Source organism: Phallusia mammillata, chromosome 2 (genome assembly GCF_965637545.1).
Source record: "Phallusia mammillata chromosome 2, kaPhaMamm4.hap1.1, whole genome shotgun sequence".
Taxonomy (NCBI): Eukaryota; Metazoa; Chordata; class Ascidiacea; order Phlebobranchia; family Ascidiidae; genus Phallusia; species Phallusia mammillata.
This window is the reverse complement of record NC_137253.1, coordinates 13,589,793-13,615,156: the sequence shown is the minus strand read 5'-3', so window position 1 is coordinate 13,615,156 and position 25,364 is coordinate 13,589,793. Positions and strand designations below refer to the sequence as shown.

At 36.7% G+C, this 25,364-nt stretch overlaps 4 protein-coding genes and 1 long non-coding RNA gene across 5 annotated transcripts; 3 read left to right on the top strand and 2 right to left on the bottom strand.

The window, feature by feature from the left end:
- The first annotated feature begins 310 nt into the window (after positions 1-310).
- Positions 311-3,869, top strand: LOC145214432 (NADH dehydrogenase [ubiquinone] 1 alpha subcomplex subunit 6-like). Its single transcript, XM_080082959.1, has 3 exons — positions 311-526; positions 1,158-1,273; positions 3,676-3,869. Exons 1-3 carry the CDS (start codon positions 391-393, stop codon positions 3,805-3,807), a joined length of 384 nt encoding a protein of 127 aa, XP_079939085.1. The 5' UTR covers positions 311-390; the 3' UTR covers positions 3,808-3,869.
- LOC145214429 (uncharacterized) lies at positions 3,248-6,122 on the bottom strand. Its single transcript, XM_080082957.1, has 5 exons — positions 5,925-6,122; positions 5,728-5,771; positions 4,870-4,935; positions 4,601-4,670; positions 3,248-4,532 (listed from the first exon to the last, which is right to left on the bottom strand). Exons 1-5 carry the CDS (start codon positions 6,000-6,002, stop codon positions 3,993-3,995), a joined length of 798 nt encoding a protein of 265 aa, XP_079939083.1. The 5' UTR covers positions 6,003-6,122; the 3' UTR covers positions 3,248-3,992.
- A 73-nt stretch (positions 6,123-6,195) lies between these two features.
- Positions 6,196-7,542, top strand: LOC145214430 (cyanocobalamin reductase / alkylcobalamin dealkylase-like). The gene has a single exon (XM_080082958.1). It carries the CDS (start codon positions 6,624-6,626, stop codon positions 7,347-7,349), a length of 726 nt encoding a protein of 241 aa, XP_079939084.1. The 5' UTR covers positions 6,196-6,623; the 3' UTR covers positions 7,350-7,542.
- Positions 7,543-7,545: 3 nt separating this feature from the next.
- Positions 7,546-19,694, top strand: LOC145214428 (lon protease homolog, mitochondrial-like). The gene is made up of 18 exons (XM_080082956.1): positions 7,546-7,971; positions 8,652-8,821; positions 9,098-9,309; positions 9,785-9,971; positions 10,171-10,263; positions 10,813-10,917; positions 11,117-11,276; positions 11,601-11,745; positions 12,410-12,497; positions 12,683-12,856; positions 13,183-13,326; positions 13,960-14,082; positions 15,686-15,802; positions 16,370-16,510; positions 17,203-17,377; positions 17,875-18,086; positions 18,527-18,691; positions 19,368-19,694. Exons 1-18 carry the CDS (start codon positions 7,626-7,628, stop codon positions 19,542-19,544), a joined length of 2,934 nt encoding a protein of 977 aa, XP_079939082.1. The 5' UTR covers positions 7,546-7,625; the 3' UTR covers positions 19,545-19,694.
- A 3,141-nt stretch (positions 19,695-22,835) lies between these two features.
- Positions 22,836-25,069, bottom strand: LOC145214433 (uncharacterized). Its single transcript, XR_013857051.1, has 2 exons — positions 24,389-25,069; positions 22,836-23,067 (listed from the first exon to the last, which is right to left on the bottom strand). It is a non-coding gene; the product is annotated as an uncharacterized LOC145214433 (long non-coding RNA).
- Positions 25,070-25,364: the final 295 nt, after the last annotated feature.

The following is a 25,364-nucleotide window of genomic DNA, read 5'->3' as shown; positions in this document are numbered from 1 at the left end:
ACTAAATAAATACCACATGTGACTGCAAACACTGCATCTTATCACACAACAGAAAGTTGTAAAGGACCTGAATATGCCTTTATGAAAATTATAATGTGAGGGTTTGTTATTAAAATAATACTAAAATCTGGTCTAATTTACCCTTGCTGGTGCTTGCTTTTCACATTTCACACACCATGGTGTATTCCAAACGGAATACCATGTGGCATTTGGTACCAACCCCTTTACAAGATGCCACTTCATGAATTATAGGTGTTTTTTAGGATTGTAGCTTACCAACCTAGTGTAGTTTTTCAAAAATTAACTATTTAAATATCTATTCTTGTGTTATTAGCGAATATCTGGACCTAATGCTCTCTCCTGTTTGATAAGTTTTCTTAATTTGACAACATGTCGACTGCTGGTCGAATATCCCAAGTGATGAAAGGGGTACCTATGAAACCTGTCATGTCTGCTAATCCTGTCGAAGCAAGACGAAGAGTTTTAACTCTATACAAACAGTGGTATCGAGCTACCCCTAAAATAAGTATGTGCCATTGTAATAAACATAGAACATAGGTTATATTAGGTCACAAACAAAGTGTGGTAATGCTTTATCACATCAGCAATACAATTAAGCTGCAGACTGTGCACACTGCTTGAACCAATAAGGTCTCATCAGTGTACCTGGTGATGAGAGTTTGGCCTTACAAGCTAATGTAGCCACCTTACGGCACTAAAGTTTGTTGGGAGCAACGAACTAAAAAGCCATGCCTCATCAACCTGTTTGGTACCACAACTGGGTATTAAAGACAGAAGAGCTGGTTTGGTTCACAATGCTCCAACAACTGTTTGGTGATTGCAGCTCAATGTCTCAGTAGATCCTATCTCTTGTCACCAGCTGCACTGATGAGACCTTCCAAAACAGTGTACACTGTCTGCAACTTATCATGTGTTGGCTTCATGCTTTTGTATTTATAGCAACACAACTGCAAAGTGTTACTTGATAGTGTAGCACCATGCAACATGTGTTGTAATGTGATGGAGCTGTTTTGCCTTGGGATAAAACCAAATAAGATTGCGCTATTTAAATAAAACCGAAGCATCCGTGGGACAACATTTTGTTGTTCCAACAGGGTAAAGCATTGGTATTATTATGTATTTTTCTGTTTTTGCAGTTGAAAAGTTTCAGTTGCCATACACTGTGGAAAAAGTGCACAACCGAATTCGTGAAGAATTTATGAAAAACTCCCATGTCAGAGATGTTCGTGCCATTGACTTGCTTGTGATTAAGGTATCAATTTTGCAAAATAACTAGAAGGGTGGCTTAGCACATATTGCCCTTGCATATACATTATAACCTATTTTGAAATGTTGATATATATATATTCCCTACACATATTTTATATTAGGTCCCATATCACCCACTGTCTTTTATAACCTTGGTTGTTTCTGCAAGCAGAAACTCATGGGTCCCCACACATGCAAAGTTGTAAATAATGCATTTCAACAGAGAACTATTAAAAAGTTTGTTGTTGCAAGATAAAACCCAGTGACCGAACTGAGCATAAATAAATATGCTGTATGGACTACAAACTATTCAAATTTCATTCGATTCATACATTTTGAATAGTTTGTAGTCCATATAGCATATTTATTTATGGACAGTGCCGGTCACTGTTTTATCTTACAACAACAAACTTTCTCAGAGTTATGAATAATATATTCATTCCATTCATACAAGGTTTCTCTCTATCTAAGAAAAAAAGGCTAAACACAACAATCAGCTCCTATTAATGGCGAATTGCACACGATTGTAGGGGGGTAGTGGGGTAAATGATAGTGCTACAGGGTTAAAACAATAATCGACACCTATAAGTGCCACACTTTAGAACATTGGTTCTTAACCGGGGTTCGATCGAACCCCAGGGGTTCGGCAATGCAGAATCAGGGGTTCGACGAAGGTCTTTTTGAAGTACAATACAAATACTCGTTTTTGTCAAACTTTAGGGTCTATAGTCGCTAAAAACGGCAATTTGTATTTGCCAAATATCAAAACACTGGAAGGTTAAACTTAGGCAGGGGTAACTTAGGCTTATTGTGTGCCAACAATGCGAACAAAACAGGTACCACAAGCATCACAATATAGATTATGACATTATAAACACTTAAGACTGATCTCCTCGCTGTGTAGCTCAATGTGTGGACCAAGCTAGAAATTCATCTGGGCTTTTTGGCCGCTATTAGATGGTAAATACATGATATAAAGGAAGTATTCTAAAACAAAAAATAAGCAGGTAAATGGTGGCCGTTGGTGAAATAAGAATCTGTAATGCGGCCGTCCTAGCTAAGGTTTTATTTTCTTTTTTGACGTAACAAAGAGCATTGTTCTCGTTGTTGGCAAGCAGAAACACATGCAACGAAATTTTGTTGGCAGCAAAACCTTTTTACTTCATCTTTTTCATGTTTGTGAACAGATGCTAAAAATACAATGCTTCATTTTGGTAAAAACTAAAAATTGCCCGAATTAAAGCAATCCTGTAACAAGTTGCTTGTATTATTATGTCAGAATTGAACAAAATGACAAACAGTAACCGTTGCCACTACGTTTGAACAAAAACTAATTATAACCCACCAACCAAATGGATGTAACTTTGGGGTTCGACCAAAGGCTGAAGAATATCGTAGGGGTTCGGCCGTTATAAAAAGGTTAAGAACCACTGGTCTAGAAGCTGTCCAAATTCCATTCAATTCAGACATTGTGTAATAAATTGACCCATTGTGGGGGGCTAGTGGGGTAAATGTTGGGGCCACAGGGTTGAACAAAACAATCGACAACTTTCAATAGCACACTCTATGAACTGTTGAAATTTTATCCAATTCGGACATTGTTTAAAACATGCACCCATTTTAGGGGGCTGGAGGGGTAAATATTGGGGCTACAGGGTTAAACACAACAATTGACACCTAAAAATGACAAATTATACAAGCTGTCCAAATTTCATTTAATTCCGACACTATTTAAAAGACTTACCCATTTTAGGGGGATAGTGGGGCAACTAATGGGGTTCTACACCCAAAAGTATAAAATTACAATGACCCAATCAACAGTCGTGCAAACTTTTATCCAAATCGGCCTATGTTTAAATTTCTGACCACTAGAGGTAGTTTTAGCAACGTTTGTTAACGCTTCTGATGTCATAATGCTGTTAACACCCCTCTAACTGGCATGTGCAAAAACGCCCACCAAGTAATGCACAAACACAAGTAGCATATGTCCAAGTACCTTTATTACCCTGTTACAGCACACAGAAATCTTTCATTTGTGGTGCACAGCAACATACAAAAACATTTTACATTTTGGGGGCTAGCGGGTTAAATACTGGGGTTATTAACTCAAAACGAAGAAGATGGCACATCTACATAACTATATCTACCATCTGTGAAAGTTTCATCCATATCCACCAAAGATTTCGTGCCAAAAGTGCATGGAAAAGCTTCGGCGGTAAAAACAGAGTGAAATCAAGATGTGTCCCCTTCAGGGAAGGGGACCCATAATGAAACAGAATTATCAAGTCTGTTTTGTGATGGGTGATGATTGAATCACTGGGTGATTTTTTGAACTTACCTAATGTGCATTAAACAATTTTGTTTCTTACTTGTTTCAAATACTGTTAACTCTTGCTTCTGTTCAAGGGCCAAATGGATTTGCAAGAAACCATAAAAATGTGGAAACAGCCATGTCACATAAAGTCCTACTTTCACCAAGAAACTGCAGTTGAAGTTCCAACAGACTTTCTTGGAAAGTTTTTTACTCAAAAGCATTGAACTTTCTGGTTTATTTGTGAATTCTATTTTGCGTTTAATACTAAAATAACTTGTGTCCATAATCTGCATATCTTGTTGCAACAGTTTACAAGGATTAGTTGTTTCATAAGGAAGAGTGCCAAGTGGCACATCTGTTTTAGCAATCAATTGAAGAATGACATTAGAAAAAAACTATAATTAACAATTCAGGAAAGAAGACCATTTTTAGTTGCACATTCAAGAAAAGTAATAACGCTCGAGTTTACTTTAATATCAGTAACCACAACTTCAGTTTCATTCCAAACAGCGTTTGATGGTTCTACTTGTCGGTCAATATTGTTATTGTCTTCCTTGCTAGCATTTGTAGCTAAATCATTAGTTACAGGGTCTTTTGAAATTTTACGAGGTCTTCCAACAGGTCTTTTACCTTGGGGCGGAATTGAAGGCCTGCGAGGTACAGTAGGTTTCACCTTTTTTGGTATTTTAATTCTGTCCCATGGGGAAGCCTTGGACATTTGTACATCTGTTGTACTTTCGTCTTCACTTCCTTGGGCATGACTTTCGTTGGCATGTTCAGTCTGTGAAGGTTCGATGCTACTGCTTCGGGCCTCTGGTTTAGGACTGTTTGATGTTTCGGCAGAGCTCTTGTCAGTCATTGCTTGTTGTGACAAACTGGTTTCTTGGGTTATATTTGTTGGCACAGCTTCAGTTTGTATGTGCAAGGAACTGTCAGGTACAGGTACACCCTTGAACATTATTTTTAGATTAAAATATAAAAGTGGCACTTTTAAAACATAAAAGCAAATGTCATTACCACAAGCTTATGCTTCTTTGCTTTTCTTCCTCTCTTTTTGTAAGTCCCGTTTGCTATTTGTTCCCTCTCCCTAAATACATTTTTATGTACCAAGCTTTATTTTCATGCTTTTGACATGTCATCTATCTAAACACCAAATTACTTTTTATTTTTTATGCATAAATACATGTTGCTTAACCTTGGACTTTTACACCAAGCAAAGTTAGAACTCACACCAGCTCAGTTGTTTCCAAGCAAACACTGAGCAAATAAAAGTAAATAACACTCACTGCATTTCAAATATTTTTAGCAAACTCCCATCAAGAATGTTTTCTCTTGGTTCCCATGTGCAGTGCCTGTACAATTAAATAGATTAATAAAACAGATCCTACTGGCTGTTGTGAAACAGCGGTGGTACCAAGTACCACCACATATTATTACATAGTAAGTAATTTGCAAGGACATAAAAACTCCATGCAAATATTTTGAAGGTATTGGCAGCAAGAGCTGTTCTGGAAGGGTTTGTTATTGAACCAACACAATCTGGTGTCATTTACCCTCGGTGGGGCTTATATTCTCATGTTCCACAAACCATGCATGATGCCAAGTTGTATTTAGTACCACCCACTAAACATTAGTAATGAACTACAGTATGTTTTTCAATTGGACTTAGTATGCCTAGAATAAAGCTTTACTCACACATCCCAGGGTCTGATTTAAACATTGGGGTTAGTATTTTGGGTTGATACAATATTATCTAAAGTGGAGTTGTAGTGTATCATAGCTAAGCAACAACTAATATACCAACACCATGTTTGTGGGGCATATATAAGGTTAGTGCAAAGTGCTTGGTAAATAATTACCCAGTCTGCAGAACGTGGCAGTTCCCGACAAGATCTCGCGTGTGCATGACCTATAAGTTCGCGTGCAAGACCAATTTCAGAAGGCGCAAAGCAAGTAAAAGAGGTCAAGACAGGCCAATTAAATACCTTTGGTGCAAAATTTTCATGTGCAAACCCCAAAACTTGATGTGCAAACATATTTTTTCCAAAAAAGTTCGCGCGTGCAGCTGCCATACTCTGCAGACTGGATCATTACAATTTCATATTTTTACTAAGACAGGTTTTAAATGCATAAATGAAACTAACTTTGTTGACCATCCTTTCCATTTCACAAAGTATTCATCTTCTCCCTAAAGATAAAACGTTTTTGGGTCTTTTTCTAAACTTTTGCTTGGTTTTTCAATTATAGTAACTCGATTAGTATGTTCACTGTAATAAAAATTTAACAAGTGTACAGTATAATTCTAGAGGCTGAGGTTTTAAATTAAAAAATCTGCACTTACTTTTCTTTGTCTCTTTTTGATGATCTTTTCTGCTTGAAACACGTTCTCACCCATGTTGAGATTACTAGGTTCGGCCATATTTACCCTTGGGAAAGGCAACTTGACGCGACAAATATCGAAATTACTTTAACTTGATACAAACAAGACGACGTAGATAACGTTGTATCACTGGCGAAATAAACTCAACTTAGCGTAATCATTTATAAATTATATAAATTTCTAATTATGAAACTTATGTTTTGATAAATTCCCACACCTTCCCCTCATGTAGATTGTTGGATTGGTCCAATGAGAGTAAAACCGTGAATCAAATGCATTTGCGGTTTATATTTGCCTTTATTATAAGTATAACTGTCTGCGAATTATGAAGCTGAATGTTAGTCCATATTTAAATTAAGCTGTCAGTAATTGCTACAGAGTTGGGTAAATTGTTGACTTCAAAATTTCTTTCTGATAATATTCTAGTGCTTCGGATTACCGTCCTTTGGAACAACGTGACTTTTCGTAGAAGAGCATGACACAGGGTTATTTGTATTTTGTGGTAGTATTGAACAGAATGGTATGTGTACTGTGTTTTGTGTGCGGAGTTTAGAACCGCTTACTTCATTTCCGTTGTGCAATGTGCATCAGCTAATGTTTAGTTAACGATTGTAGATCGGTTAGCATTAAGAATTGCTAGGTAATTTATAATTAGTGATCATGTCTGAATCTGATGCAATATTAGCAAAACTGAAATTATATTTGGAACCACTTGGAATGGAAGTTTACATGTTTCAAGTTGATTGGTACAACCAGCATGTTGCTGAATTGTTTAAGTTACCTTACAAGACTGGCACAACATGTGCAGTAATTTTAACTATTCCATCATTTTTTGACACTTGCTTTTTACCGTACTTGCGTAATAGTATTGAGACTAATCAAACATCCATCAAGGATCCTATTGACAGTTGCATTGCTTACCATGTGAGTTCTGCAGTAAAAAGTCTCGCAATGAAGAACGTACATGTCATGTATGACTATGAGTTATATGCTAACAGAAGACCAAAAGTTCTTGTACAAACTGCAGCACATGTTGCTGGTGCTGCATTTTACTATCAACGTCATCATGTGGTGTCAGATCCCTGGGAACAGAGGAAAAATATTTTCGGCATTTGTATTCACCCTCAATTCGGAGGTTGGTTTGCTATTAGGTCTGTATTAGTTTTTGAAGACATATCAACTTGTTTGGAGTATCTGGAGCCTATTGACAGTGTCCCAGAAACAAGCAAAAGAATTGAGCTACTACAGCGTCTCAATGATAATTGGAGGGACTGGACTTACAGGGATATAATTTCAGTGAAAGAAAAGTATTCTGAAAAGCAAAAGTTGTACTTTAGTACCCCACCAAAAGATAGAAATCTCACATTTTTACAAAATCTTTTATAACTAAAAATGTTTGTTACGATGATGTGCTTAAAAATGCAAATTTGTTTTTATTGTTTTTGTGTCATAATTTTTTTTTTACCATGCACTGTTTTAAAGTTCATACCCAGAATATGCAACACAAGTTATTTTTTTGTACATTCTTTGTTACACAACATTGTTAAGTTAATATTTTTAACTTTTTGTCTTAATGCAGGTACTTTGTAAAAAATCAGACATTCAAAATAACTATATGTCAGCCATTTGCTGTAGTTTTCAGGATTGGCCCATAGTTAAACAATGAAACAGACATTTTCAACCTTTCGACACTTCAGCAAAATTGTGGCTAGTCCAAGCAAAAGTCCTTACACAAAACATACAAGATGTTTAAGTGCAGTTACAAGTACAGGGCCACATCAAGACCTAAAGACAAAAAGCTGGAAAGGTTCTGCCTATCTCAATGAGGGTAAATTAAAGACAAAACAAAGTTTACCCCTTGTTGAACGTAATAGAACCAGAGGTTGGAGTAAATATCCACAAAGGTATTACAGCAGCAATGCTGCATCGTCTGGTGCAGGTGATGGTGATGATGATGGCGATCCTCATGATGGAAAGGATGATGAAGCCAATGCTTCAGTGAACATTGGTAAGTCCCTGTTACAGTTTTATAACGGTGAATGTAATATTAAGCAACCACGAATGGAAAGTATTTTCCTAGTAATGAAATCTGACGATGAATATCTTGGAAATATATATTTTGCCTAATGGCAGCGCACAATAATTGCCTGAAACTGATTGCAATAATACTCTGTTTTGCTTGTTTCTTTTTTCATCGATTTATTTTCACAGCGCTTTATAATTACGTACTTTATTTGCCGATACGACATCTTATTTCAAGTAGTTGGGTCAGTTACAAGTTATGACCACATGTGGTTCAAGCTGGTCCTTGTTTGTTTGCAACGTTTTTCTTGTTCTGTTTACTGTAAACTATTACGAATATTTACGAGCGCTGTAAACAAAATTAAATTGAATGATTGATTGGCATCTTCAATACCTTATTCAAATAGTTGCAAGGAAAATACTTTCCATTCTTAGTTATTTAATTAAATAAACAGTGATGGTCGATGACCATGGAAACAAGTTAAGCATGAATTAAAAAGTTGGTGTGACATTTCTGAACTTTCTGACCTCTAAGCAATTTTAAACTTATGTGCCATATTGCATATATATCAACAAATATAGCTTGCAAGGTGACACATGTGATTTAACTTTTTGCAGAAATTGTTTGAGCCATAAAACATTTTTCTTGTATTTATTTTTTGCAAGAGGATGACACGGTGACTGTGAAGCGACCTGAAATTGTTTACACTGGAGTTGAACCTAATTTGCATTCTGGTGCTCTAAGTACGCTTACTGTTCCTGACAACTTTCCCAATGTACCTATCATTCCTGTCAGTAGAAATCCTGTTTATCCAAAGTTTCTTAAAATGGTCGAGGTGGGTGTTTTTTTTCATTGTAAACTATGTTTTCTAAATATGGTTTCTAAAAAAATGTCAGTACTCTATTTTGTGTTTCTAATTTTAAAGTACTTGGATGAAATCAGGGCTTTTCAACTCTTTTGTACATTTTTTTAATGAGGAATTTTAACCCACACATAAGTTGTACAGCTGAGTTTATACCACTAACATGTTTTAACAAAATGCACTGAGGTGAGTTAAACCCAGCTTAGAATCCTTTGCTTGTTTTGTGATTGAATAAACTTTTGTTTGTAGATTAAGGATCAGCGCCTAATGGAACTTCTGAGGAGGAAAATTTCACTTTCCCTTCCATACGCTGGCGTTTTTGTTAAAAAAGATGACAACAATGAAGCTGACGTTGTTCAAGATGTCGAAAACGATCTTTACTCAGTTGGCACATTCGTACAGATTCATGAAATGCATGATATGGGTGATAAAGTGCGCATGATCGTCATGGGTCATCGAAGGTAAGTTTTTTTTAAAATTATGGGTCCCCTTCCCTGAAGGGGACGCATCTTGATTTCACTCAGTTTTTTTTTCTATTTTTTTCTCTCCGGTGAAGTTTGTCCATGCACTTTTGGCATGAAATCTTTGATGAATTTGGATGAAACTTTCACAGATGGTAGATATATTTATGCATATATTTTATATATTTTTTATATAATGATATATTTTAATTATATATTTTTAATTTAAGGAAAAATAATTTCCTCCTAATCCAATTTGACATATTTTTAAGGTTCCATACAATGACATGTTCTGTGAACTGATTTTTATATATATACAATGGATTACCAGAAATATTAAAGTACCTTTAATTATTTGATCTCTTTTACCACAGCTTTTCAGTTTGTGGGGAAAGCTGTATGTAACTCTAGAATTTGAAATTCTATGGACAATTTTTTTTAGCTATTAAATACCACATTATTTGTTTTTCACCAGAATCAAGCTCTGTGGAGCACTCTCTCCTGATGATGATGATGAAATGAAGGAGAAAACAGCTAAGGAAGGTGAAGATGCAGCAAAACCTGACGATACAAAGCAAGAAGACACAAAAGAAAAAGATTCTGGCATCCTGATGGCAAAAGTGGAGAATCTTCCAGCTCCAAATCTTCCTCCAAGTGAAGATGTAAAAAAAACATTATTTTCATATTTAATATGCATAAATACCTTCACAGTGGTATTATTTTTAGACAAAATAAAACCAAAATGCTCTGCTTTCATTGACATTTTGCTTCTAATTCTGTCAAAATTTTGACAGGTGCCATTGGAAATATATATATTGAAAACAGGACAATAGAAAAACTTTATTTTTTTATTATTTACAGATCAAAGCTCTTACTGCTGAAGTTGTGAAAACCATTAGGGACATTATTGCTCTAAATCCTTTGTATCGTGAATCTGTAGCTCAGATTATACAGGTATATATATTTACATAATAAACTTCCAACTTTCCTAGCATTTTTGCTGTTTAGTTTGTGATAAATGTGGTTCAACATATTATTTTTTGTGCAACTTTGCTACTGTTTTAGATGTAGACTGTCATATATGTTTTAGTGTCACAAATTTAAATATTTTAGATTAAAAATACATGTTTTGTGTGACATTTTTGATGTCCATGCAACTACTCCTATCTTATTATCTAGAAATATTTTTTGCACTTTATTTCATGTTTTTTAAAACCAAAATCTGTTCTGAAAAATTTGAAAGGGTAAATATTCGCTATCAGAAAAACCATTTTGCAAACCCTAGAAGTTATGTCTGTCCATTACGACAATTTTAATACTTGTCTTCTTTATCAGTTTCAGTACCAGGAAAATAAACAGGAAAATTACATTTAATAATTAAACCGGAAAATAAAAAATTAAATGTTTTTTTATTAACTTGTGCTCAAACTCATTGCTGTCACTCGCTTATAAATATGGACTAGCTGATGCTGATAATAATGCTTTTTCTCCTTAATATTTCAGGCAGGTCAAAGGGTGATGGACAATCCTGTCTACTTGAGTGACATGGGTGCAGCATTAAGCAGTGGAGACACACAAGAGCTGCAGGATGTATTGGAGGAAATGGATGTAAGTATGACACTATAAATGTTGAACACTTTCATAATCTCTCTTCAAATCAGTCAAATCATTTATCAAACATATAATCACATATTTATTTCTTTATTGAAGTGACATTTGATTATATGTTAACATGTAATTATTTCAGATAAAAAAAGTTAGTGGCAGATTACTAGAAATCTGAAAATTTGTTTTTAAAACCTCACAGGTTCGGGAACGTTTGTACAAGTCCCTTTCCCTGTTGAAAAAGGAGCTCGAACTAAGCAAATTGCAGCAAAGACTAGGACGTGAGGTGGAAGACAAAATAAAGAATACTCATCGCAAATACATGCTTCAAGAGCAACTAAAAATTATCAAAAAGGAATTAGGTACACTTTATTTTTATTAGCTATAAATGTTTATTATAACAGTTGCATAAGGATTAAATCACACTAGGCCTTTTTGAGAATTTAAATCAAAGTAAGCTGTCCCCCCAAGCATTTGTTTCACTGCCTGCAATCTAACATGTAAAGTTCAAACCCACAACAGAAGCCTATTTGAGGGTGGCAATCCACCAACTGAAATACATAGGCTTGGTGGTAAGCCCACAAAGTCGAATTAATACCTCCCTCCTATGCTGCATTGTTAAGAGACGCCTATATTTGAATTTTGACAAACCAAAACCATTTTAAACAAAATTTTATAATATGTAGGACTTGAGAAAGATGACAAAGATGCGATTGAGGAGAAGTTTCGTTCCAGATTAAAAGACCTAACAGTTCCAGAGCATGTTCAGGAAGTCATTGACGAAGAAATCACCAAGCTGGGGTTCCTTGACAATCATTCCTCAGAGTTTAAGTAAGTATAGCAAGCATTACTTTTCTGTTGTTGTTGATGTAAACAAAAATTATTTACAATATTCAAGAAAACAGATTGTTTATAACATAGGTGTTACCCTCGCAGGGACTCAGACTGCGGGCCACATATTGCGGCCTACAAACTCTCAACAACAATTGTAGTATTTGATAAGAATTGTATCTAAACATACTCAATTTTTCTAACCTTTCAAAGGGAAAGTTCGTATTTAAACAGACATTTAGAGAAATTGAATTTATAAAAAAAACTCATATGTTATGAATGGAAAAGATAGTAAAATCGTTCCTCTAAAAAAAATAAGCGTTAAGTTTAAGTGTATAAAAATAGACTTTAAATCATATGCGACCCTTGACATAATTTCCAAACTGCAATGTGGCCCTCGAACCCCCACGAGTTTGACACCCCTGGTTTACAATACTGTGCAGACAACAAAAGTCTATTAGAATCTAAGAATGCATTAAAATTAGGTTTTTGTTTAAACATGCTAAAAGTCATGTTGCGTCATACGTAAACGACAGATAGCAGCTTGATTTGTTATTTCTTTAAACTAAATTAAGTTACCATGTTTGGCCCAAAATTGTGAGACAAATACAATTACATTTCTTCTTTTATAACTAAACTTTATTTAACCACATTATGATTCCAGTGTCACCAGGAACTACTTGGACTGGCTGACTTCTATTCCATGGGGCAAATCAAGCCAAGACCGGATGGATCTGAATCGAGCACAAGAGGTATTTTTTGATTCGTAATTGTGTGCACTTGACTGTTGAAAGCTATACAAGCACAAGTCTTTTCTCTGCTATCTTTTTTAAGGCTTCTGACTTGCATGCCTATGAGATTGACTTCTAAATGACATTTTGCCCAAGTCTATGGTATATTGTGCTTTGTGACTAAATATCGACTTGCTTATGTTTAGATTCTAGAGGAGGACCATTATGGAATGGATGATGTAAAAAAGCGCATTCTTGAATTTATTGCAGTAAGTATGCTTCGTTCCCACACACATGGAAAGATTCTCTGCTTTCATGGTCCTCCGGGAGTTGGGAAGACCAGTATTGCTCGATCCATCGCAAGAGCACTTAACAGAGAGGTTGGTGATCCTTATCCTTTTTGTAATCGCTGTAGCGACTTAATCGTTTGTAAATCTATTGTGTCGGTATTGTTCGAACTCGTAGCATGAGTAAAATGTTGAGTAAAATATAAATACTTTTCACAGGATCTATCCGTCTAATAGTGGGCATGTTACTGTCCACCATCACCGAGTCAAAAAAACTGACTGACGATCCCTACATAGGCGAAATATATATCTCGATTTTTTATAACTTTTTGTTAACTCATTTTTACTCACTTTTACTTACAACTATCACCAGCACGTACAAGCATTTTTGCTTTATATTTTGATGCCATTTTTTACAGTACTTCCGCTTCAGTGTGGGAGGAATGCATGACGTAGCAGAGATCAAAGGTCACCGGAGGACGTACGTGGGAGCGATGCCAGGAAAAATGATTCAGTGTCTCAAGAAGACGAAAACCGAAAACCCGCTTGTTCTAATCGACGAGGTGGGCTTTACAAACAGCACAAATATTCATGTGTTTCAACGATGATTTTTGTTTTCAATATATGGTTTGTTTGTGAAGAAAGCGCTTGCATAAACATCATGTGGTATCACGGGCCCACAGCACCGAAATTCTGGGCCTAAACTGAAAAGTGCAAGCTCCAAAACCGACCCGAACCTATTTTTTAAACCCACAAGTTGATGAAATTACGACTCAAATGAGCCTAAGTGTGAAGTTAGCCCTGAGTCACGCCCGTTTTATTTTAACTTAAGCCCGAACCAAAAAGCCCGGCACGACTTACAACGCTGTACATAGACATCTTAAACAATACACTTAACAAATAGTACTTATTTTTTTCGGACCAAGTGGTATCAAAAAGATGGTCAAGTAAACTCACATACAAATGTTTATGAATGTGCGACACCACATTTGTGCAGAAATGATTGACGGTTTGAACGTATGCGGGTTCAAATAAAACCGGCTTTAAATCTCAATATGCCTAGACAGTAAATATTTCAGTATGCAACTAAACATCTTCGGTTTACAGTAGAAAGTCCCATGGAGCGGAAAAGTAACACAATTAGGAAAGCAATGTCAGATCAAATTTTTACGGCGACATTTTCTTTTTGTCTGCAGGTTGATAAGATAGGTAAAGGTTACCAGGGCGACCCATCCTCGGCCTTGCTCGAGCTTCTTGACCCCGAACAAAATCACAACTTTCTTGACCACTACCTCGATGTCACCGTGGACCTTTCAAAGGTGTGTAAGGCTATTTATGGGTCCCCTTCCCTGAAGGGGACGCATCTTGATTTCACTCAGTTTTTTTTTTTTTTTTTTTTTCCGGTGAAGTTTGTCCATGCACTTTTGGCATGAAATCTTTGGTGAATTTGGATGAAACTTTCACAGATGGTAGATATAGTTATGTAGATGTGCCATCTGCTTTGTTTGACTTGGTTACCCCAGTATTTACCCCGCTAGACCCCAAAGTGTAAAACGTTTTTGTATGTTGCTACGCACCACAAACGAAAGATTTCTGTGGTAGAATGGTATAATAAAGGCAACAGAACATATGCTCCTTGTGTTTGTGCAGCACTAGGTGGGTGTTTTTGCACATGCCAGTTAGAGGGGTGTTAACAGCCTTATGACGTCAGAAGCGTTGACGAATGTTGCTTATAGCACCTCTAGTGGCCAAAATTTTAAACATTGTCTGAATTGGATAAAATTTTACATGACTGTTGATTGGGTCATTGTGATTTCATATTTCATACGTTTGGGTGTTGAACCCCATCAGTTACCCCACTAACCCCTAAAATGGGTCAGTTTTTTAAACGGTGTCGGAATTAGATGAAATTTGGACAGCTTGTAGAATTTGTCATTTATAGTTGTCAATTGTTGTGTTTAACCCTGCTAGAGGGGTATCTAGCCCCTTAAAATGGGTAAATTTTTTAAACATTGTCCGAATTGGATGAAATTTGGACAGCTTATAGAGTGTGCTATTTATAGTTGTTGTTTGTTATGTTCAACCCTGTCCCCCCAACATTTACCCCACTAGCCCCCCAAAAAGGTTGTTTTTTAAACAATGTCAGAATTAAATGAAATTCAGATAGCTTGTAGAGTGTACCATTTATAGGTGTACAATGTTGTGTTTTACCCTGTTGCCCCAATATTTACTCCACTAGCCCCCCAAAATGGTTCAATTTTTGGACTGAATTAAATGAAATTTGGGCAGCTTGTAGAGTGTACGATTTATAGGTGTGGATTGTTCTGTTCAACCCTGTAGCTCTATCATTTACTCCACTAGCCCCCTGCCATCATGTGTAATTTGCCATTAATAGGAGCCGATTATTGTGTTTTAGCCTATTTTCTCACTATTTAACACTTTTTTCTCAGATAGACCCTAAAATAGAAAAACCTTCAAAAATGTATTAATGGAATGAATTTAAATAGTTTGTACTCCTTGCTAAGCCACCCTTCTAGTTTTAGTTAGCAATAAGCAGGGTTTGATGCGTGAACGCAAAGAAGAAGAAAAATCGTTCATTATTATGGGATATATATATTTATTTTATTTGTGACCAACTGTTCTGATAGTGATAATTCCCAATAGTTTGAAAAAGTGGTCCGTTTGTAGTTTTTGTTTATTTATTTTTACGGTTGCAATTTTTACTTTCGTTTTGGTCTGACCAAAGTATATATTTACAACTACATTTTTATTTTTACAGTGTTTGCAACTTTCAACTTGGTAATAGCATGAATCTTACTTAAAATTTGCAAAGCCGATTGCTACCGCTACTTAAATCATGTAGTGTTTATCACATTTTATAAATACATATGTACATGCATACGAAGGAAATTGTTTTTTAAGGTTTTATTTATTTGTACCGCCAATGTTCTGGACACGATCCCCGATGCTTTGAAGGACAGAATGGAAATGATACAAGTATCAGGATATGTCGCACAAGAAAAGATGGCTATAGCTAGGGTAGTTACATTTTTATGGATATCTTTGTACAAAGTGCTCTGAGTGGATGAAACGTTCGGCAATTTTGTTTGTCGCAACTCACACAATACAGTGTGACATTAGAAACGAAGATTATCCAAAACATTGTGTAAAAACAAAGCAACATCATTTAAACGACGAATATTTTTTTATATATATATAGTGTGTTGCGTTTGTGAAGTTCATGCAAACGAGAAAACATAACAAAAATGTTTTTCAAAAAAACATTTGTACTCTTTTGACGCACTATTTGCAAATCCTTGTTTAAGCAATCTCAATTCTGCAATTTTTTGTCCGTGATATATTTACCACCACAAACTGATCATTTTGCTGTGAAAGCCCATTGATTAGCGCAACCGCCCTAGGCTTGTAGATTTGCTGGTTCTAATTTAACTATTTTCACTGTTTCTCTGCCCCAGAATGTAAATGCACCTAATATTAAATCAAAAAGTCAATAACGCTTAGAAAAATGCTGAATCCAAAGTCTTGAAACGGAACTGTTAAAAAGCAAAGGTTAGAAATAACATCGCCACTTGCATGCCTTTACAGAAATATTTAATCCCACAAGCGCAAGAGCAGAGCGGAATTAAAGACGACAAGGCTTACATTGAAGAGGAGGCTTTGGATTCGCTTATTAAAAGCTACTGCAGGGAGAGCGGTGTTCGAAGTCTGTTGCAACACATTGAGAAGGTACATGGCAAGTTCAAAATTGATCTTTTCCGCCGATTATAAGTGTATGGCCCGTTATACAGTGTTTGTCAACTTTTTTTGAAATGGTACACTCTTTTAACGTTTACTCAAACATTGTACACCCCAGTCAAAAATGTATTCATGTTTGCAATACACTGAATCTGTGGTCCTGACAGGAACAAGAATGAATACAATGCAAATCCATTATCATTTAATTTATGGAAAACAACCCAGTGAAAGCTGTTACTTGTTGTTCAGTTTTACTGCTACAAGAACCAATACGAACGATTATCAACAGAAATATAAAATCTTAATGTCACAAATAGAATGTATACAAGCTACATACTCTTGAGGTACAGATTTACCATGTATTGTACACTCCATTCAGTCCGTTTAAAATATAAACCTGCCTCTTGTGCTACCTGGACATAGGTATGTTGCAGTATTGTATCTGGTACACTCCATCAAAGTTGTACACCCTTCAAAAGTTGTACAAAAATTATGATACACCCTGTATGATAAACCCGGTTGAAAAGCATTGGATTAGGGTAAAATGCTGACATAGAGACGTGAACAACTTTATAGAAGCATCAATAAACACGACATTGTGCTACCATTGCTGTTTTAACGGCAAGTGTTTGGTTTTGAAGAGATTTACAATATACATACAACTCTAAATCATAAATTTGTAGGTCCATCGGAAAGCTGCGTACAAGATTGTTAGTTCACCGCAAGAAGGTGATCAACGCATCGTTGTGAATGAATCGAATCTCGAGGATTTCGTGGGAAAGCCCCTGTTTACCACCAAGCGAATGTATGACGTCACGCCGCCCGGTGTCGTCATGGGACTCGCTTGGACCGCCATGGGTATGTTCATTGTAACATGAAACCTTTTGATAATCGGTACCAAATACTTTACGCGTGGTGTTTTAGGCATAAAGGTCTATTTTTACTTTTCGGTGTCTTTTTACTAAATCTTGTGAGAAATCTCAAAAAGGGGTTTGTCGATTTTTTTATCAAGCGTACTGAAAAGTTGCTAATGATAACATCAATATGGGCTGTTCAGTAAGATTGGGCCAACCTAAACTGTTTGGTCTAGCTGTAACACCATTTTATGTTAATATTTTTTACCTCTCCTGCTAATATATATATATGTATATATTGCTGTATCTTCTTTTCAATTTTACAATTTGGATTTCCCCCCCAACAAACTATGTTTAGCAGACGTTGCTCGAGAGCTGAGCTTCGTACCATATACTTCGGGTAGTGGTTATTTTTTGTCGAAACAAAATATGTATCATAAACACAACAAACCTTGTGAAACCTTGTTACAAATCTCACGAACGTTTTTCTTGTAAAACCAGGTGGATCGACTCTTTACATTGAATGCTGCGAACGACGCGAACGTGACACGAAAGAAACATCTGACGTTACTGTGGAATTGACGGGACGTTTGGGTGACGTCATGAAGGAATCGGCTCGCATAGCAACCACCGTAGCGCGTTCGTTTCTACGCAGCAAGGAACCCAAGAACAAGTTTTTCAACGGTGCCAATCTTCATGTCCATGTACCTGAGGTATTAACTTTTATATAACACTTTTAGTATGAGCTAATAGAAACTTCGATGCGCCTAGTTTAAATGCTCTATGTATGCTGTGTGGCAGTTTTTTGTATAGCGACGCTGTGTGGCAGTTTTTTGTAACTTTCTCTCGTATGCTGAACGGATTGCTTACATAACAGTAAGCTGCCTAACTGTTTAAGAGCCTGATTTATTGCAGCACTTTTTAACCTGGAGGTTTAACCCGTAATGGGAAAATTTTAGGTGCTTTGGAAAACTTTTGGAAATGATTAGTATGCTGACAACAACAATTTTCGTAAATTTTATTATCGTAATCTGCAAAGCGGTAAACGACAAGAAAAAGGTTGAGAACCTCTTTCTCAATGCCTTTAGTCAAATTCTTAAAGGCCTAATCCTATCTCTCATATCAGGACTTAAACGCTTTCTTAAACTTCTAGGGTGCTACACCAAAAGACGGTCCCAGTGCCGGTTGTACAATGGTCACTGCTCTTCTTTCGCTCGCTCTTAATCGGCCTGTGCGTCAAGATGTGGCCATGACTGGCGAAGTTTCATTAACAGGCAAAGTCCTACCAGTAGGTGGCATCAAAGAGAAAACACTGGCGGTAAGTGTGATCACGTGGTTTCGTGTGGAGCCGCATATCTGTCAACAACTGTGATTTGCGCGGTGCCGAATTTAATTAAATATATTTTCTGAGACTGAGACGACGTTTTAGATCTTGGATATAATTCGCTTGATGCAGTATCGAGTTAGAACGATCTTTCGACATACGAAGGCAATTTGTTATTTTTATGTCGGGCCTGAGCACTAGTGAGTTCTCAATAACAATGGCACCCTTACATGTAGCTTTAGTTTATCGAACAACTCATTGTCTGGCAGTATACGACTAAAGCATGTTTTTTTTACTTTTATTGCCGGTATATTTGAAACTTCTTCTGTAAACATTCGCACAGGCTACATATTGATGATATATATTTAATGAAACCTTTTGCTGACCTTCGCTTGGCCAATACGTGGCAAACTCTTCACCAGGCTCTGTAGGTAAAATCTGAAAGTATAAAATCAATTTACAGTTTTCAAAAATATTTGCTTCTAATGCCTGTGTCCAATAGGGAAATCTACGAAAAATGTTTTCAAAACCGATGTTGAATTGTGCGTATAAAATCTTGCACTTGCCAAATCGACGGAAGTGCAGCAATCTGAATATTTAGAATCCCGGTTTAATCGGACAGATCTTGTGGCCAAGTTCAATTTGAAACCATTCAGTGTTTCTGTTGCAGGCGAAACGAGCTGGTGTCACGTGTTTAATCTTTCCACGTGAAAACGAGAAGGATTTCAACGATCTTGCCGACTACATTCGTGAAGGCGTGGAAGTTCACTTTGTCAGTGAATACGCCCAGGTGTTCGACATTGCATTCCAATCACCCGAACACGAAAAGGTTGTGGCCGCCGCATGACGTCACCAGGGGACGTGGTCTTATCTATGACGTCACTGCTTGCGTTTTGCAAATGGCGAAATGAGTCGTCTATTGTTGAACGTTTGTACCAAGTGGTTCTTGAGAAAAGAGTAATGAGAAGTACAAATCATGTTCGATATGTCTCGAAACTTGTTTGGTTTTGTACAAGGCACTTTTTATTAGTATCCGGAGGACACATACATTTAAGTGGTATAAAGTTTCAGTGATTTGAAAAAATATTCTTTAGTATATATGTAGCTAAATGCTGATCTTGTGAAATCAAACTAATAGTGAGGTTAGGGCTCTGAACCAATGCTTTTTTTGCCAAAATGTATTCTACTAACACTATATTATTCGTGTGAATATTGCGGAAACAATTAGTTTCCGTTTCTTACGTTGTTTTAGCGTACAGTACCGTCGTTTTTTAGCGAGGACAAAGTAGGCAACAAATATTCAGAAGTCAAGGCTACTTATTGTAATGAACCCGAATATCCTACAAATTTATTTTAAAAAGAGAACAACCAAGTCAGGTGCGTTAACTTTACAATACTTATTCTATAGTCTTTCGTCCAGCACTCAAAACTATCCGGCAGGGTTTCTCCTGTGAGCTTCCTTTCTGTTACACCCTACCCTCTTTATTATGGGTCCCCTTCCTTGAAGGGGACACATCTTGATTTTACTCGATTTCTTTTTTTTTTTTTTCTTTTTTTTTCTTTTTTTTTTTTTTCTTCCCTGAAGTTTGTCCACCCCATTTTGCCCTGAAATGTTTGATGGATTTGGATGAAACTTTCACAGATGGTAGATATTGTTATGTAGATGTGCCATTTGTTTTGTTTGACTCGATAGCCCCAGTGTTTACCCCACTAGCCCCCTAAAATGGGTAAATTTTAAACAATGTCCGAATTGGATGAAATTTGGACAGTTTGTTCATTGGGCCATTTTAGGGCATCGTTTGTTGTGTTTTAACCTGTAGCCCCAATATTTACCCCACTAGCCCCCTAAAATGGGTGATTTTTTAAACAATGTCCGAATTGGATGAAATTTGGACAGTTTGTTCATTGTGCCATTTTAGGGCATCGTTTGTTGTGTTTTAACCTGTAGCCCCAATATTTACCCCACTAGCCCCCTAAAATGGGTGATTTTTCAAACAATGTCCGAATTGGATGAAATTCGGACAGTTTGTTCATTGGGCCATTTTAGGGCATCGTTTGTTGTGTTTTAACCTGTAGCCCCAATATTTACCCCACTAGCCCCCTAAAATGGGTGATTTTTTAAACAATGTCCGAATTGGATGAAATTTGGACAGTTTGTTCATTGTGCCATTTTAGGGCATCGTTTGTTGTGTTTTAACCTGTAGCCCCAATATTTACCCCACTAGCCCCCTAAAATGGGTGATTTTTCAAACAATGTCCGAATTGGATGAAATTCGGACAGTTTGTTCATTGGGCCATTTTAGGGCATCGTTTGTTGTGTTTTAACCTGTAGCCCCAATATTTACCCCACTAGCCCCCTAAAATGGGTGATTTTTTAAACAATGTCCGAATTGGATGAAATTTGGACAGTTTGTTCATTGTGCCATTTTAGGGCATCGTTTGTTGTGTTTTAACCTGTAGCCCCAATATTTACCCCACTAGCCCCCTAAAATGGGTGATTTTTTAAACAATGTCCGAATTGGATGAAATTTGGACAGTTTGTTCATTGTGCCATTTTAGGGCATCGTTTGTTGTGTTTTACCCTGTAGCCCCAATATTTACCCCACTAGCCCCCTAAAATGGGTGATTTTTTAAACAATGTCCGAATTTCATGAAATTCGGACAGTTTGTTCATTGGGCCATTTTAGGGCATCGTTTGTTGTGTTTTACCCTGCAGCCACAATATTTACCCCACTAGCCCCCTAAAATGGGTGATTTTTTAAACAATGTCCGATTTGAATACAATTTGGACAGTTTTTTCATTATGCTATTTTAGGGCATCGATTATTGTGTTTCACCATGTAGCCCAATATTTACTGCTTAAGCCACCTATTGTTTATAAAACGTCCGATTTGGATGAATTTTTGATAGTTTTTTGAATTTGGCATTTGTAGCTGTCGAATATTGTGTTTCACCCTGCAGCCCTAATATTTACCCTACCAACCCCCCAAAATGGGTGAATTAATCAACAATACATTTTGACAGTTTGTATAATATGCCGTTTTGAGATGTCAGTGTTTTATGCTATTTAGGCACACAAACTTATAACAATGTCTCAATTGCATGAGATTTGGACAGTTTGTAATTTACATAACTTCTTTTTTTAAGTAACACTACCAATTACTGTGTTTGACTTTATAGCAACGTTTCTTATGGTTGTCTGTTTACAACTTTGCGGTTTTGGGGACCCATGAGTTTCTGCCTGCAGAAACAAATCAAGATTATAAAAAATGTTGGCTAATATGGGACCCAATAAAAATAAATATAGAGAATATATTACAGTTTGCAGAATAGATTGTAGTGTATATGCTATGGTAAAATGTGCTAAGCCACCCTTCTAGTTATGGATGTTTTTTACGTCTATGATTCCACGTAAGTTCCCACAGACTCGATTTCCTTACATGCTGACTTTCGAATATGAGCCCCTGCCACACAACGCCGTGTAGTAACGATATAGCCAGGGTTGCCATCTACATGAACCCCACGAGGACAACCGAAAAATTTATTATTCGAAACGAAACAAACCTTTTTGAACAAATTTTTGCATACTTCGTGTATCTCACGGCAGCTCAGGTATAGGTTCACTTCTACTTGAATCAGGGATTTGACTTGCAATTGTTAAAAATAAGACAAAATATGGACAAATCTTAGAAATAAAGACGGGGTGGCAACCCTGGATATAGCTGTAGCACGTATCCCATTTATCCGCCAGTTAAGCACCTCCGTGTTCACAATAATGCCTTATTTAAGCCTAGCTCACTTATACGTTTTCTTTAACCAAGGGAAACCAGCAGACTTAAATTAATTACCCGCTACATTTTATCAATTAAAGATGTGTGGGGACCATTGTGTTTTAGAAAGCAAATGCTAAAGGCGGAAAACAAATGTTTACTGTTCACTACAAAGCAAACGCCTTGAAACATGTAGTGAAACTCGGTCCCGTTTTCCACATATTAATCAGAACGTTTTTAAATTTATTCGGGGTTGTTTCTAACTTGGTGATTTTAAATTTTGTCTTCACATAAAAAAATGTTCTTTAAGATAAAACTACCAACAGATTTTTAATGACAACAAAACTCTTGGGGTTTTCCAAATTGCCTTGAAGTTGCCATTTTTTATTCGCTACGTATCTGGAAACGTGGACAAGCATTCCAAACGTACCTTACAATGTACACCTCGTTTAACACGAACAACGAGTTTTGAAACTTAGGAAAAAGCGTGAACAAAATACAGCTGATACGTGAAAAATAATTGTCTTTTTATTTGGGATGTTATCGAACTTTGGTCTCCTTCGCCGCATTTCTGATTAGCACTTGTTCTGTAGACGTATCCTGGAAAACAGGACTACTGTTAAGTACGTAAATACGCCGTTTAGCTCTCAGAAGCACCCTTTGTAAGACATTATGTTTACATGCTCACAAGAAACTGCATTTCGGCGAAGAGAAGAGAGTCTTAAATGTCAATTGGCAATAAGGAAATTACAACTTCACATGCAGTATTAATAAACAGGTTAAAAACCGTTGTTTGCTTTCCAAACACAAACGACTTGTTTAACACTATAAATGCAACTAACTTTTTTGTCATTGCCGTAAAGTAAAGAATACACTACAATAGCCTATGCATGAATAATAATAAATTGTGTGCTATGATTTTCGGCTATAATAACTAGTGCAGAGAAACGCAATAGAAAGAAAACATTACGCTTTGTTCAGTGCCTTTCGGCAAGGTCGCTAAGAGGGTGATATTTAATATTCAACGAGATTAAGGCCATTACTTAAGTCTGAATGCATTATTCAACAACCAATTCGTTTTAACTCTGTCTTGCACCGATTAATTCTGTTAACGGGATTTCCGTGTGATGTTCATCGGTTCTTAATAATACAAGGAAATAAATAATTTAACGGGAGAAACGACTTACGCGAGGCGTAGGAGTCATACGTAAAAGGAATCTGGCTAAATCGATTTAATAAATATCTAAAATCGAATCTGTTTCTGTTTTAAATTAAAATCGTCCCACGGGCATTTAACAGTTTATTGGCTGCAGCACAACCATTTAATATTTCAGGCATAAAACCTCTACAGTCTACACGATGAGGCATAAACTATAAATATTTTGCTCATTTCCAAAAGAAATACTGACAAAAAACAGACTACCCAAAGTACATTTAAAATTCAGGACCGTGGAAACCAATACACACAGACTTTGTTTTAAAGCATTCTTAACCTTTACGGCTTTGAAATTAAAAACGTTCGTCAAAGTGTTCAGACAGGTTGTTTTGAATCACAAGTTTACCCTTCACCTGCGCGGGTACGTTCCAAAGGGGTTAAATAACCAAAGTACAATGACTTGCGCATTTTCCTTTGCTGAAACTCAAGTCCAGAACCAAGATGGGCGAATAGTGATACTGAATTAGCAAAAGCATATCAAAACATGCAGCGCATAATATCTTTTCAGGCATAGTATTATATTATTTTGCAAATCTTTTGTTGGTGTGGCGTGTTTTTATACATAACGTATCGCACACACCATTTTTAAGCACATCTAGCATGCTACGGTTTAAGCAACATCCAACCCAAGACAAGCAACTTACGTATCCGCATTATGTGCGCATATACCTACATATATAAAATAGTATATATGCATACACCTACAATGCATAACAGGAACTAGTGCTCTCCTTCACGGAAAACTTTCGAGTCTTGCCTTGCTGAGGGTCTCGAACCAGGCAGCCCTTGCTACCGACCGGTAAGGATCAAGAGTGGCTCGGACGCAACGAATCAGGTGAAAGCATAGGAAGAGGAGCAAGAGCAGGAGCATGAAGTACATGATGATCTCCTCCACCATAAACGGGGACGGAATAGTTTCCGGTCGCTCTGAGCTGGGTAAAATAACTTGTCTTTGATCTTGCGGTATTGGATGATAGTGGTGAGAGTGATGTGGGAACAAGCGTTGGATCTGTAGCTGCTGTTGCTGTATGTAGGATAGCGTGGGAACGACTTGTTCTGCTTCCGGGTGGTGTTCTGTGACCATTTGGTGATGCTTGTTTAAGATGCTGCTTAATAGGGATGGAACGGTCGAGCTGGTTGTTGTTGATTGGGCGACTTGGTTTTTTGTGTGTGAGGCCAGATCTTCTGCAGGGCCATCTTCAATCATGACGCGTCGCTACTCCTTTGAAACTTTTTAGTTTTTGAACTCGAAACAAAAGTAGTTTTCGATAATAAATTCAGTTTGCCATTATTTTAAAGTTGTTTTATTTTTCCCAATCAGTATTTTTATTGATGCACTGTTGCATCTAACATCTATAAAAGCAAATAAGGCACAAAATTGCACATTTTACGTTATAAGTTGTATCACTTTTATGTCTCAGCATACAAACGCACCCTTTCGCATCACACCAAACGTACATTTCTTTGAGCAACTTTTTGTTGTTTTTGGCCCGCAAAATATGTCACAAAATATTTTATTAGTGCGCCGCAATTAACCCCGTGAAAAGGCAAAAAATGGGTTTTAAACAAACTGCAACCGCAATTACAAAATTTGGCGAGCTTTATGTTCGGCGACTTCCAGTTAAAAGGCTATTGCCACGTCCAGTGTTATCGGTGATTATATCCTGCAGGACCTCTCCTA